Source organism: Pygoscelis adeliae, unplaced genomic scaffold (genome assembly GCF_000699105.1).
Source record: "Pygoscelis adeliae isolate BGI_AS28 unplaced genomic scaffold, ASM69910v1 Scaffold190, whole genome shotgun sequence".
Taxonomy (NCBI): Eukaryota; Metazoa; Chordata; class Aves; order Sphenisciformes; family Spheniscidae; genus Pygoscelis; species Pygoscelis adeliae.
Window position 1 is genome coordinate 1,705,258 of NW_008823922.1, and position 15,548 is coordinate 1,720,805.

General features: G+C 42.1%; 1 protein-coding gene across 1 annotated transcript in view; it reads right to left on the minus strand.

Moving 5' to 3' along the window:
• Positions 1 to 15,548, minus strand: part of WDFY4 (WDFY family member 4) — a 144,312-nt gene that overhangs the window by 9,369 nt on the left and 119,395 nt on the right. Inside the window, 6 exon segments of the mRNA XM_009320630.1 lie at positions 2,611 to 2,769; positions 4,466 to 4,650; positions 5,480 to 5,630; positions 6,173 to 6,385; positions 12,787 to 12,878; positions 14,456 to 14,609. Coding sequence (XP_009318905.1) covers positions 2,611 to 2,769; positions 4,466 to 4,650; positions 5,480 to 5,630; positions 6,173 to 6,385; positions 12,787 to 12,878; positions 14,456 to 14,609 — 954 coding nt within the window.

The following is a 15,548-nucleotide window of genomic DNA, read 5'->3' on the forward strand; positions in this document are numbered from 1 at the left end:
CTTAAACCAAGTTTGACCATCCAACTTAACCGGCTGACGTGGACACAGAGACTTCACAGCTACACTCAACACCTCCCTGGAAGGTCTGTGTGGCAGACAGCACAGCTTGCCCAGATGCTTCTCCCAGTCTAGTGTTTCATTTGGCCCAGTGTGCTGGTTTTGGCTGGGATAGAGTTAATTTTCTTCACAGTAGCTAGTATGGGGCTATGTTTTGGATTTGTGCTGAAAATAGTGTTGATAATACAGGGATGTTTTCATTGTTGCTGAGCAGTGCTGACACAGAGTCGAGGTCTTTTCTGCCTCTCACCTCACCCCACCAGCGAGCAGGCTGGGGGTGCACAAGAAGTTGGGAGGGGACACAGCTGGGACAGCTGACCCCAACTGACCAAAGGGAAATCCCACACCATGTGACGCCATGCTCAGCATATAAAGCTGGGGGAAGAAGAAGGAAGGGGGGGATGTTCAGCGTTATGGTGTTTGTCTTCCCAAGTAACCGTTACGGGTGATGGATCCCTGCTTTCCTGGAGATGGCTGAACACCTGCCTGCCGGTGGGAAGCAGTGAATAAATTCCTTGTTTTGCTTTGCTTGCATGCATGGCTTTTGCTTTACCTATTAAACTGTCTTTATCTCAACCCACGAGTTGTCTCACTTTTACCCTTCTGATTCTCTCCCCCATCCTACGGGGGGGGGAGAGAGCGAGCGGCTGTGTGGGGCTTAGTTGCTGGCTGGGGGTAAACCATGACACCCAGAAATCCTGGGAGCTGGATCGCACAGATAGCTCTGCTCATGAACACTGAGGGAACTGGTAAATTGCATGGATCAATACCGGGGCTATTATGCTCAATCTTCAGTGTTCCACAAAACTGTGGAAGCAGCCCCTGCTAGAGAGGGAAAAGTGACTTTTTCTGCTGAAATATAGTTTCTGTACTTTACTACATTCCAAACCAGAATGTGTCAGTCCCATGAGACAGCTGGTAAGTGAATAGCATCCACTTTATAGCACATCAGCTTTACTTAAGCAAAGCTCACTCTCTCAGGAAAGATGATACAATTTTTTTGTTCAGCAGAAAAAGCAGCCACCATGAAGCAGTGAATTACATGAAAGCAGCAAGTAATTCACTGGAAGACATTTAGAACCATAGTTCAAATTTACATCTATGCCAGACAGTCATAAAAAAAAGCCTCTGCTAGCAAAGAGAAGGAAAAAATACAGAATTTGTCATTGCATGATCTCATGCCACTTTGTGGACTTTGGGTAATACCAGATTAATCACAGTGGAACATAACAGCAAAGCTGATTTTAGATTGTTAAAGAGAAAGGCATTATATTGGAGATAAAAGACAGCCTCTTCAAACAGTTGCCTGAAACTTAAACTGACCCCCTGACTGGTATCATTTTGATGTTGATGAAGATTACTGCTTATGCTTTTCTCTACTGCTATTTCTTCCATTTCTATGTCCATGTACTGGTTTGGAATAATAACCAGCTGGATTAAAAGGTCATCACTGAAGATCTTGTTGCATATTTCTGGCTTCTCAAGCAGGAAACATCATAAACCTCAGAAGAGAGACTGCTCTAAACACAGTTCCCCCCCCAATTTCAACACACAAGAATTTCAGATAAATGAAGATCCAAGTAATTCTCTGGCATCCCAACAGACATTGAAGTTTTCACATTGTTTAATGACAAATAAAATATGTTTTGGCTCAGGGTATGGAAAGCACTGAAATATCATCTGAATATCCCTCCAGAGCAAATGAACAGAAGCAGCTTCTAACACTTGGAGACCTTGCTGATCAGTGAACCCTTTATTAGTTTCCCTAAAAGTAGCAGAGTGTTTTCTGTCTCTTGATTTCTTAGGGAAAAGGGTCCCACGCTGCCTTTCAGATATGACAGAGGTGTACTCTAGCTTTACTTGTAAGGCTGAGAAGTCACCATCGCTGAACCACACAAATCTTGCATGAGAATTCACTTTTGTAAATGAAATAGCATTTATACAGCTGTTTGATGACTACAGATGAGCTCCAAATCAACAATCACTAAAGGACTTTGGACAATGAGGACATAAACTATATAATTCTTATTGGATGCATCTCTACCTCATGGAGTGACAGATAAACCTTTTATGTTCTGAATTCAAGTTGAGAGAAAAGAATCAAGAACTTTGCCTAGCTGAGCCTTCATCTCCATCAGCTAAGTTTGCACGGTGTTTTGGAGATCCTGTCCATTGCTGTAGCAGCTCAAAAAGAACTATGAACACCTCCAGGTGATACTGGTTTTTGAAAATAATCCAAGGGTTGGCTGCACTTCAAGTGAGGAGAGCATATATCTTATCTTCACTGTTTCTTTGATCATGATAAACTTTGGAAATGCTACCAAAGGGGAAAAAAACCAAACCAAGCAGAGTTCATAACTATAAGCTGTGGGTATAAGGCATATTATCAGCTCCTGACCTGATAACAGGCTGTCACATGATACTGCTGATTATTGGGTTTTTTTTGCCTTCTTGATTCACCCAAAGGTGTTTCCTTTGCCAGTCATCTGAGAGAAAGAAACTAATCTTTCGGTTTTCATTAAGTTTCTACAGCAAAAGAGCCACAGTACTGACCTGTCTCAAGTTTAGACATTTCACTTTGTCCTTGACCAAGGAAAGTTCCCAGACACACACAACTGAGCTTGTTCCAGATGTGATTATGGTAGTTGCCGAAGGACACACAGCGCAGAGGCACTTTCCCCAGTCTGCCATGCACTCGAATGTAGTCACGTTCTGTACAAGAAAGCAGCTTTAAGTCAAATGCGCATCTGGTGGTACCATGCATTTATTAATCAAATGGCAGACTCAATTTTCAGAATTGAGCCTCCATTTCTTCAAATCCAGGAAAGAAAAGCTCATCTTAACCAGTCTCTATGCTCACAGCACAGCTGCATAATACGTACACACACAGACTGTGGCTGCATGAAGCTGTGCCATCCTCCAGGGGCCAAACAGGAAGGCTGGACAAGGGTCAGTGTCTTATGTCTTAGGAGACCTGAGTCCCAATCCCTCTTGTGCCACAGACTTCCTACATAACTTCAGGCAAGCTCATTCTGCCACCATATAGTGACACAATGCAAACATTGAATGTAGATTAAAAAGAAAGCTCAGGCTGTGACGGCCACTGCTAACAGAGTTAGTGCCAGGCTCTGCAACCCTCCTCTTACTTGGACTGAAAAGCCAAAAGCCAAAGCACTAAATTCCATTCTGTGCCAATGGCTCTGTTAGCAGCACCCAAACCAGCCTAAACCAAGGTCAGGTCTATTACACATTGCTACAATTACAGCACAAACATCTTTCTGCTCACATTCTGCATTAGCTCTCTCCCACACAATGGGGACAATGCTATGGTGCTAGCAATTCTGGTGGAGCTGGATGGCACATCTACATAAACCATACCACAGACAGAACAAACCTTTACCCACTTACAATGAGGACAAAAATTTCTTTTAAGCTCCTGTCCAGAGGCACTGTTGACCCAGAGAGAACTCAAGTTGGACTCCCAGCTACTTCTCCCAGTGACTGTGTAATCACACTTGCTATGCTCAGTGTCACTAGGCTCAGTGACACCCTGACTTTTGAAGAGACAAAACAAATAATTTATACCTACAGCAGCACTATGAATTGCTAAGCACTGATTTTAATTGAAATCAATGGAGAAAACTCTCAATAATTTTATACAGGGAGCAGAAAGTAAAATACATCTCATGGCTTTTTCACTTCCATTGACTGTGAGTATGTCTGTAAAAACATAATGATGTGGCTTGCACAAATACCCAAGTCAGTATCTTGCTGAATGATGTATTCTGCTATTCTGGTACCCAAGCTAACTCAGATGTCTGTGTGTGTCATAACATTGTCCCAAACACATCCAAAAACCAGTGTGTTTGTGGTAGGGTAAGACACTGGATTTGTCAAGTGCCCTAACAAGCAGTGTGATGACACAGACCATTGATTTTTAACAGCAAAGAAGTAAGAGTATTAACTTTCTAGAATGGAAGACATTATTATTTTGAATGAATGCACTGGGCTAAGCTTGGGAGCCAGAGGGGAATTGACAGATGGTCCTATCTTAACTCCAGCAGAAAGTTCTGCACAATGAAATTTCCATTCAGTGGCCAGGAGACCTTGTATTGTCCTTACAACCTATGAATTGGGGTTTCTTCTTCATTTTGACAGACAACACAGTCACTGGAAGGAAAACTTGAGATAATTTAGAGGGGAAATGCCACATTTTTCAGCAGTGTAGAATGACTTTGTACTCTTGGGATATCCAACTTGAGATTCCTCAAGAAGCTTGACTGTGAGAAAGTACTGTACAGCATCCTCTGAAATCAGCTCCCCAACAGCCTCTGAAATGGGTGCCCAAACCAGCCAAAAACCACACATATAATTAATTTCTGGAATGCTTAGACATTTTCTTATTTACCTTCTCAGACCCATAGCTGCCAAAGCAGCAGGTGAAGTCTTCAAATCCCCAGCAGAATGTTTTGCTCCAAAGAGGAGGAATCAAAACTTTATTTTTTTCGACAGCCAGAATGCCTTTCTCAGTATGAACAATGTGCCCAATAGCTCCTTTGGGATAGTCTGACAAGACAGAGAACATATTTAATTCTGTTTGTTTTAGAGCACTTATGTTAACTTTCCTCCTTGCACAGCTTGTGTGGTGAGGCTGGCAAGTCCCACAACTAGGCTCAGTGCCGTGGCCAGGCCCACAGACAGAATTCCACTCCAGACAGAACAGTGGAAACACTCCTCTCCAATGAACCACATAAATCCATGCAGAGGGAGTGACATGCTCCAAACGAGGGGGTTTAACAGCAGTGTCATTAAGCTCCTTTTCACTGGCAGACTGCCTGATGCCATGCACTACAGAGGATGCCGGGCATGTCACCAACAGCCTCTGTAGTACAGCTACGGGAACCCACTGTCCCCACCAAGATGTGTGATGTAAAGAACACTACCGTGGGATGAAAAAGTAGACACACTGAAATTTTCCAGGATTCTTCGTGATAAGAAAAGTAACAGACTAAGAAAAAGGTGAAGAAAAAGAAAAGATTTGAAGATCAAGAAGTGGAGAAAGACAGTATTTACTTTGCTGTTGAATATAAAAAGAAAGAATGAGAATGGAAAACAGTGAGCTTTATGTTTCAATTTAACATATTCAGAATGTAGAAGAGAGAAAAGGTTTAGGTGTCTTATAAAAAATATCTGTTCTGAACTCTAACACAGAAGTTTCAAGATTTCTCCTGAGTATTTGAGTGTTTTCAGTGCCCACTCACAATACACACATACACAAACAACAATTGGCAGAAGGGATCTTGATTGTACAAACTCATACAAAGCTGTGTGACTATTTTTGGGCTCTTGAAAATCCAGATTCACCCCATCCAAGAGTTCTGCACCTATTAGCTCAGAAAATGGAGCACAGCCCCTGCGGCACCTTTTATTGTAACTGGTGAGAGCTTCAGATTTTGCAGGCTGCTCAAAAAGGGAGGAAGAATTCCACCTGAGTGAAGGGACAGCACAGTCTCTCTTCCTGATGAACTTTTCCCTTGGGCATTCCATCCTGGATGGTGTGGTTTTGTGAAGAGCTAGAACAAATGAATGGCATCGAAAAATTAATCTCTATTTGCCAGATCATGCAGGAGAGACATCTGTTTAAATCCTTAATCATAGACTCCAGGACTGTCGTACATGAACCTTTTCATTAAAATAAAATCTTACCCTGATTACATTTTTGTCAGACTACATCCCTTCCTCACAGAGATAGGAAACTAATCTTATGATTCAGAAGAGAGGAAAAGCATAGGTGAGACTTTGAGCTGCTTTTATTTGACTGTACCCATTCCCAGACTAGTGGTTACTCATGTGACTGTACTGAAGGAGCAGAACACAGATTTGATGCTGCAGCTCTATGGCATACAACGGGAACAGAATGATTAGAAAGTGGAATCACACACATGTATGTGGGTGCATACTGATGTAGTACACAGTATGGAGAAGTCTATAGCCCATCTTTCAGCAGATTTAAATCAGAAAATGTCTCTGATTTAAATTTCTATTCTTGCTTTCCAGTTGAAATACTACAAGTTCAAAATAAATTATGCTCTCTACTCTCATGATAAAATGGTACCTGCTTTGGTATCTGTCCAAAGTTGCTGATGAAACCCAGGATGGTGCTCTTAATCAGAGGATCTTTAATGTTGTTGAGGTCCATCTTGTCTCCATAGAAGTAAGGGTGATAGGTGTTAACTGCCTCCACCGCAGCTGAGCCATGTTGCTTGTGGCCAAAAATCAGATCTATCCAGCGATGGAGGTGTGCACTGACATAGTCACTTTCCAGTGCCTGAAACCAAAAGAAAAATATTTAATTCAGTAGAGTCTGTCCGTTACAAATGCATTACCACTTTCCAATCCCTGCTGGAAGCTTAAATTCTCTGCAAATGAATCTTCACACCTTCAGTTCCTCCAGTACCATCATTCTCAGCACATCCTCACAAAACCCTTCATCTCACCAAAGAGATGAAGGGTGGATCCCCACAGGAAAAGGAAGGATGGAGTGCAGCATGCTTGACTTAGCAGACACCAGGAGCAGTATCCTCAGAGACAACACAGGCAGGTTCCACTAAGCAAAGTGCAAGCACTCCACAGATCTTGGCACATCCTCCAGCTTCCAGCATACATTAAAGCCTGTGCTATCATGTCTTCACCAATACTGTTACTGACACAAGATGGTTTAAATGAGCAAAACATTTGTTAGCATTTGGTACTACCACTTTGCTCTATAGATAAACCACAGGTGAATTAAGGTACTAGTCTATTTGTAGAAATATGCCCTAGTTATGAATCACACTGAGTAGCAAAGACTTTATTTGAGAAGATACATATAAACATAGATTGGAATGGGAGATGACTAGCAGAGGGTCTTTAAGTTGGGTTTGAAGGATACAGCAGGAGAGGCTGCATACCATGAACCAGCAAAGAGAATGTAGAGCTTGTACTGAAATAGCAAGGGGTGTTGCAAGCCAAGACAGGGAAGGGGTTTTGCAATAGCAGAGTTGGGGTGCAGCAGGGCAGCTGTATGACAGAAGCTTCAAGACTGCTTGGGTTTGATCAAGAAACATTTTGCTACCCCCTCAGGGCTTAAGTAGAGAGAGTTGCAGCACCAGATTTCCTCATCCTGGAAAAACTCGGGGTCTGAACTCTTTTCCCCAAAATAAGAAATGGTTAACTTTGATTAGATTTGCCACCCATAGTGACAGGTGTGTGGACTAATGGAAGCAGAAGAAACAATTACTACTGGAGAAGACTGGGAGAGATGTTACAAGACAGTACATCCACCCCAGTGTGGGCTCCCTAGAAAGCTCAGTGCAATCATAGCGGAAAGCTTGTGCTTGGAAGACCCAGACAGCAAGTTCATAAGCAGTGGACACAAGTTTGAGCTGAACTTTTGCCCACCTCCAGGTTAGCCAGCCTTACCCATTAGGCTTCACTAAATGCTACTGCCCCTGCCATCACCTGCCTCACCAAATTTTTGTGCATTCCCGAACAGCCTTGCCCAATTATTCAAGCAGCAGTGTTAAGCATTATTAAAAATACTTTCCTATCTCCAAATCATTTGACTGTGCAATACTCCCTGATGCTCAGTTAAAGGTCTCCCAAGCAGACCATCCCACCCAAAGCACAGCAGAAATAAACAAGCTAATGGGATCCAGAACAATGGCTCATTTCACAGAGCAGACAGTTAGCCCAGTGCAGCTGGTTTAAATGACCCTGCCCATAGCTATAATGATCACAGGGCAGCTCAGAGAACAAGCGTGGCATACAATCTGTCCCCTGCAAACAAGAGGAAAACACTTATGAACAGACTCAGAACTCATCCTCATTAATAAAAACAGTTAGTCCATGTATTACAAACTGTAAATTTTGCCTGGCATCACTGCAGAGCAAAACAAAGCAACCAAGAGAGCTGCAACTGTGCAGCCTCTCAGTATTTCACTGAGCACTATGACAAGCCCAGCCAGGGAGGGAGAACTTGCGCTCTCAGGAGGAAGTAAATAAATTTCATTAGTAGACTAGATTCCTAACTTATTAAACATGAAACAGGGAGCTACTCACAGTTTTCTGAAGAAATTCTTCAGAATCAAGAAATTCTTTGCTCTCTTATTCTTTAAAGCAATAGCCAAACCTCAGAACAGTGTTGACCTGGATCTGTTTAATGCACCAAACTCGCTGTGAAGCCTCCTAAAAATGACCATGATACCAGTAACAAGTACATCCAGTCTTGTGGATGATTTCAGAGGAGACAGAAACCCTCATGTTTCAGAATTCAAGATCTCTAACTCTTCACTTCAGGGTTAGACGAACTTTCCCAGGCAGGCTAATCAACTTTCTTTCCACAGCAAAATTTCTTGCACCCTCCTGTGTAACATCTAGTATTAGCTATGGTTGGAGAGAGAATATTGGACTGAATAAACGTGTGGTCTGATCAGGTCTAGCAAATCATTAAGAACACAAATTTATAAGCATGATCTTTCATTTGCTAAACTGCTCCTATTTGAGATTTGAATTAATTTGTAAAAGTTGTGTGGCTTTATCAGCTGTGCCAATGTTATCAAATAGTGCAGCTCAGTGGAAGCAGATCTGTAGAACAGAACAGATGGTAGAGAGGGCCCAGTATCCACATTACGTGCGCCGTGGGGGCTTTACTTCAAACTAGATCTAGTCTGCTCCCACAGGCTGAATGCCACCAGCATCTGGAGTGCACAACTGGAGTGCAGCTTTTGGTTTCATTTCATCCAAAACAAATCTAGTTCACACAATCTTGAGATCACTCTACAATAAGAACAAAACCATGCTATGCTGGGATGATTGATAGATTCATTTCCAAACTGCACCCTCACTCCAAAGTACAAGGTGAAAGCAGATGTTCCCCATTGTATCTAAGTGTCTTTGGAGTGCCCACAATCACACAAGCAGTAAAGAGCACAGCTCAGTACTTTACACTCCAAAAAAGCCACAATATAAGAGACAGCATTTCTCCCTATGTTTTTCTTTAAAAAACATCAGTGTAAAATTGCAGCAGCTTTCAGGCATCCATGGATTTCTGTCTGCAGCACCTCTGTTAGGGAAGAACAGTGTTGTCTTTCCCATGTTTGGGAAACTGTAGAACAGAGACTAAGCACCTTGGAAGGTCACACTGAGAGCATGAGACAGAGCAGAGAAAGGAACCAGAGCACCCCAAAACCTATATGCCTTCATTGGAGTCACTGGGGAACACCAGGGAACTGTTGCATGTTTGACTTCAGTGGCCAAAACCTATTTGCAGAGGGTAGCACTGAGTCGCTTCCCTGCAAGGGAAGGGACTGGGCACTCCCTAGGCTCAACTCTTCATTTTAGCAAGGACTGTACTTTGAGCAGCAGTAGTGCGCACAACACTTATGCAAGGATCTCCTTCCCCATAGTAGATGTATCATCATGTGGTTATGGGCACTGACAGAAACTCAGGTCTTTCTTCCTCTTCCACTACCTTTCAGTGTAACCAGAGCTCTGAGCCTCTAAATCACTCTCTAGGCACCTTCAGAGATGCCTGACTCTGCAATACCTATTATTGTGTATGTACAGGAGCTTAAGGAGTCTGAACATGGCTCTTAATCTCTCTGCATCTCAATTCTTTGGCAAAAACATGCTCTCCTTATCCCCTCAAGCAAATAGGTTGCAAACAGGCATGGGATAGAGTCTGAGGCATGGAAGCCAGGTTCTGGGGGAAATTCAGACACTGAATAGTGTTTTCTTTCCAAATCAGAACAAAAAGCCCAACTCTCAAATTTTCCCATGTATTAAAATCCTCCCCGCTCAATTCTAAATTTGAAAAAATTACATCCTTGTACTTTACTAATAATGAGCTATATACCATACAATATTATTTATAACAGCTACAGCATAAAATAAAATATTTTCAGTTCAGCCTGTAATCTAATATAAACATTGCAATGAAAAGATCATTTTGAAATGTTTTGGTAACAAAGACAGAAAGTTGAAATGATTTATTGAGACATTTTCTTGTTACTGCTGACACAGTTGCATTTCAACCTCACTAGTTTTCTGGTGAAAAACTCTTCCATATTTTTTTTTCCCCAGACAGGCCTACTCACTGTGTGCTTGTCAGCCCAGTAATACTGGGCTGTGATCTAAGTTACACATGTAACTGCTACAGAAAGACAAGGTAAAACAAAGAACAGGAAGATTAATGTAGCTTCTGTAAAGGGACTGATTAGTTACTGAATATGCTGTAAATTCAATGTACTGGCTTAGGTTACTAAACTGTGTGGCAGCACACCACTGAGTCAAGCTACTAGGCATGGAGACACTTGAGACCTGCTAATAATAGTAAGCAGCTATTTTCCACACCACATAACTTGGAATATCATTAATACACAAGCTTTTATGTATTGAGGAAGGATTCTGGGGCAAAAAGTGGTAGGTGACTACTTTCAATCACATTTTCAAAATGATTGAAAACAACATTTTTAATAAGTATATACAAAAGTTATCCATTTCAAAATAGGTAAAGTAGCAAGATAGATATTTAACTTCTTTTAAGTGATTTTTTAGCATTAATGTTCCGACACAGATTTAAAGTGAAATGTTCAGGTCATGAATTCACAATAGACACTAAAGGGAGCCCCTTAATCAATTAAACCAAAAAATGAAATATCTCACTATATGCACAACAGTCCTAAAAAAGAAACAAAGGCAGGTCTACTGCACAAAAAAGTAGTCAAGCACAGGCTCAAATCATATCCACGTTCACTCACAGGAGTAGCCTGAGCATGTGTGAATGAATCCAGAGTTGAACAGGCTCACTCTCATACTCAGACTTATTCACAAGCCAAAGTGAAGCATCAGGAACCTATAGAGACAGCATGGGATGCAGGTGCTACAAAGCACTGACTTGTCTTCGGAACATAATGTTTTAACAACAATTAATTCTTTGCAAGATATGCAGATGATGCACACTCCCAGGAGCCTGTTCTCTTAAAATTGGTTCAATAGAAGAACATTTTCTTCAGGATGGATTCACAGCCCATAGACCAGCTTATAAAGGATTTTTTTTTTTTTTTAAACATGGATAAAAATGGCATTGCTAAACATGGGACTAAGGCTAGATTACTGACAGCACCCAGGTGTCTGCAGGGAGAAAGAGATGTAAGAGGCCAGAACAAACAAATCAAACAGATGTGTAGGGTCTCAAGAGGGAAAGGAGAGACACTTAAGGTATGAGGAGCAGAGCCATACAGAAATTCAAAGTATAAGGGCATAGGGAAGGAGATTTGTACATAATGCCAGACAGTGAAGATGGTCCCCTTCCAGTTGTCTCTGTACTGACTTGAAACAAGGTATCAGGACATCAGAAAGAATGAGATGAAGATTCAAAAGAATGCCCAAGAAAAGCATGGAAATGATTTAGGAGTATGGACAATCACAAAAAGTATGGACTCTGAATGCAGCACAGAAGTGCAAAGCAAGGGATGTGAAAGTAATGGTACTTAACAGGAACATGGTGGCTGCTGTCAATGGTTGAGGGAACAGAGGAGAAAAGAATATTTACAAGACAAAAGTATGACTGGTTTTGTTCAAAACAGGAACAAAAAGTTAAGGCAGTCAGTAAGGAGGTCAGAGACAGGATTTAGGAACCAGCATTTGGAGAAGTCAATTGAGGAGAGGCTTATTTGGAGATATCAAAATAGAGAAGATGGTTGTAGCCACAGGTTTGGATGCGATCACCTACAAAGAGATTATAGAAAGTGAAAGCTGAACCCCCAAGGGCAGGGCCTGCATAGCATAGGAGAGGTGAGAAGAACCCACTGAGGCAGAAAATGAAGATACACATGACAAACCAGGATGATGCAATGCCTTGAAAATCATGGGCTATTTGTTTAGTCCCACCAATGCTAACACATGTAATCATCACACTTCTTGTACACAGCAACAGTCTGCACGCACTCACAAATACAGATTGACTCCTTTTGCCAGAGGAAAGATGATGAGATAATGCAGGGGCACTATAGTACAAGCCCATTCCCTTTTTAGCTCTAACGAAAACAGAGACCTGCACCAAGATATTCAGCGGCAAAGTCTGCGTTCAATGCAACAACCTTCACACAGAATTGTCTTCGCGCTCACTACTACGTAGCAGGTGACATCATACAGAAGTAAGACTTTCTAACTATTAATAGATAGCACTAATTGCAGTAAGTCTCAGGACCTTAAAGCTATTTGCTTTCAAATTGCCAAGGCTGACTCCATTACAGGCAGGAAATCACATTAGGTTTTTCCCCCCCAAAATAAAAAAAAAAAATTGTAGTCCTGGCATGACTCAGAGATGGAGGTAGATAGTGTAAATAAACACACGGCTGGTTAGCAACAACATGGAACTGTATGCATATAAATGCCATGTGCATGCATTATGTTATGTTCACATACGCTTAGGGCTTGAGTGTATGTGCCCATGTATGAGTCTGTGTCCATGCCACAGGGTTAGATACAAACCTCACCCGGTTTGCTTTGATCAGGGTGAATTGTTAGGCAGAGAAGTAGACATGCAAAGTTCAGAACCCAGCACGAACTCTGCAAAGGCAGGATGCATTTGGATCTAACATTTTGGTTTGTGACTCTGGCCTTTAGAGTTTCATTTTCAGTGGGACCCAGTTCAGCATTTTGTCACAAATCTTGATAGTCACTGACCTGTCTGTGCAGGAGAATGAATTTATGGGGATCCCCATCTGCCCAAGGAGGAAGCTGCACATCTCCCAGGACTGTTCCATCCTGCATGCAGCCTGCAGGAATTACAAAGGGAGAATTAAAAACAAGAATCACACACCTTGCAAATAGGAACAGCTTTTCTAAAACACTGAAGTCAAAGGAAATTGAGGTGATTTTCATACCTGCTGTTTCAGGTTCTATATCAAATATAGTGCCATAGAACTCTGCAGAACCAATTTCTGATCTAGTACTGAGAAGATGTTCTAGTAACTGTCGCTAATATGGTAAAAATATGCATGTCCTCAGCACAAACCATTTTAGCACAGACTGCAAACTCAGACGAGACAAACCTGTTGGCACACCTTTCTTTTTATACGTAATCCCATGGGCCTAACTGCCAGATATTCCTACTAAAGCAGCCACTGGGAGGGATTTTGTTTTCAAGACCTTTGCAATCTGATTCCTTTCAGAAGGTGAGCATATGTTCTTAAATCAGAGCACAGTGTTACGCAACTGGATGAATTCAAACCTAAGTTAAGGCTCAGGTCTGGGACTGCAGGTTTCCTTACAGTGTAGCAGTGAACAGATTCAGGTTCTTGGCTTTGCCTATTGTAAAATCTTCCTGTATATTTTCTCTCTATTGGCAAGATTCTGGTGTCTTTTTTAGGTCCCTCCACTTGATTTCACTCGGGTCAGCCTCTGGATCTTGATTTCAGCCAGGCTCTGTTTCTTGGCCTCCTCTCAAGATGAAACTACCCCAATTCTTTCTTATCTTTTAACAATCTTCTAACATCTTTTTCCCATTCTGCCCTTTTCTTAGTATGTCTCATTTCACTGAGATCTTAAATACAATTATAGCTACACCTCAACACCATGGGTTACGTTTCCTTTGCCACCACCAGTTTAGGATGATTCTTAAGGTATTTCTCCTCTGCCTTAATTGTTAACCAACCTGTGTCCACTACAAAAAGCAGCTTTGTATTGCAAATGATGTGAATTTCCTGTAAAGTGAAGTGAATCAGTACTGCCATGCCTATTTCTGAATAGTATTTTTGCTGGATTCTCTCTGATCCTCCATCACTGATGCAGAAAGGCCTAGAGACAGTGTACATTCAGAAGACATTATGATGCTGCTTGAGGCCAGGGACAATATATCAGGTTCATGTGGCTTGTGCACTTTCAAGATGATAGTGAGGACATTTGGCAACTTTAATCACCAGAGACACAAGGTTTAAAAAAAGACCTTTCACCAATACCATTTAACAATTGATCCATCTCCAAAAGTCAAATTAATCTATTGTTCATAGCCACATAGATGTGATGATACAAACCAGATTTTCAAAAGCAGCCACATAGATTGCTTATATTGAAATCTACTTTTGTCTGACAAAATGTGCAATTCCTTTGCACAGTAACTAATAGGAACTACAAACCTTCCTGAGCTAGAAACATGGTTCTTCTGATATCATTTGGATATCAGAAGCTTGTATTCTTGTAGCCTTATTTTAATAAAAATTGGCCTGTCATCACTAGAGAGCCTCATCAGTCAGCATAGTCCCCGGACCAACTCCCAACATGTGATCTGGATCTTTTCCCTTGGCAGGATGGTGGGGAGCAGAAGGGGAGCACTGAAGTCCCTTCTAGCACTTACCAAGTTCAAAGTGATTCGCATTGGTTAGGAACTCTGGCAAGTAGAAGAACTCAGGGATGAGTTCCCTGACATCACTCATGTTGTCCCTTGATGCTGATTCCCACGTGCTCTTGACACTGTGAAACATCCTGTCTGCAACATCAAAACTCCCACCCTGTGAAATGGAGGCAGACAAAAAGACTGCAGTGTGAATACTGTGTTAAATAAAAAGCAGAGGCAGAATCTTAGCCAATTCTGCAAGAATCACCTCATCACATGCTTGATTAGGGGATATCTCAAGATCTGTCCCAGCTCTGTGATTTTATATTAGGGGCTGTCTTAGTCCTGGTTTGTAGGTATGTAGGTCGAGAATACCGTCAAGCTTGGAGTCTTAGCATAGCTTGCAGTAACACAGAGGCAAGCAGAAATGATCATGGGCAGCTTGAGAATATCAGCATACCCATTATTAATGCTTCTGAAGGCAATTCATTCCTTTCATCCCAAAGTGATTTGCAAGCAGTGGACACAACTTCAGTATTTTCACTTTAGTTGAGACCCAAATAGTTGTGAACAATCTTATGTGCAATCCCCTGGAGAAAAGCCTTTGGGGAAAGGGGGTACCACTGAAATACCATTCATCAGGTCCAGGCAAACAGGAAAGGCCCAGTGGGCAGGAGCTTGCAGGGACTGTTCATTCCTTATGGGAAGGAGGGACAGCATAAAAAGGGGAAGAAGGGAAGAATGTCTGGGTCCCAAGCTGAATTAGTATGTAAGGAAGTGTGTCTTCCACACTGGAGTGTGTGGAAGACAACTTCCTGACACAGCTGGTAAGTGAGCCTACCAGGGGAGGTGCCTCGCTCGACCTGCTGTTTACAAACAGAGAAGGACTGGTGGGAGATGTGGTGGTCGGAGGCTGTCTTGGGCTTAGCGACCATGAAATGGTAGAATTCTCAATTCTTGGTGAAGTAAGGAGGGGGGGCAGCAAAACTGCAGCCATGGACTTCCGGAGGGCAGACTTTGGCCTGTTCAGGACGCTGGTTGAGAGAGTCCCTTGGAAGACAGTCCTGAAGGGCAAAGGGGTCCAGGAAGGCTGGACGATCTTCAAGAAGGAAGT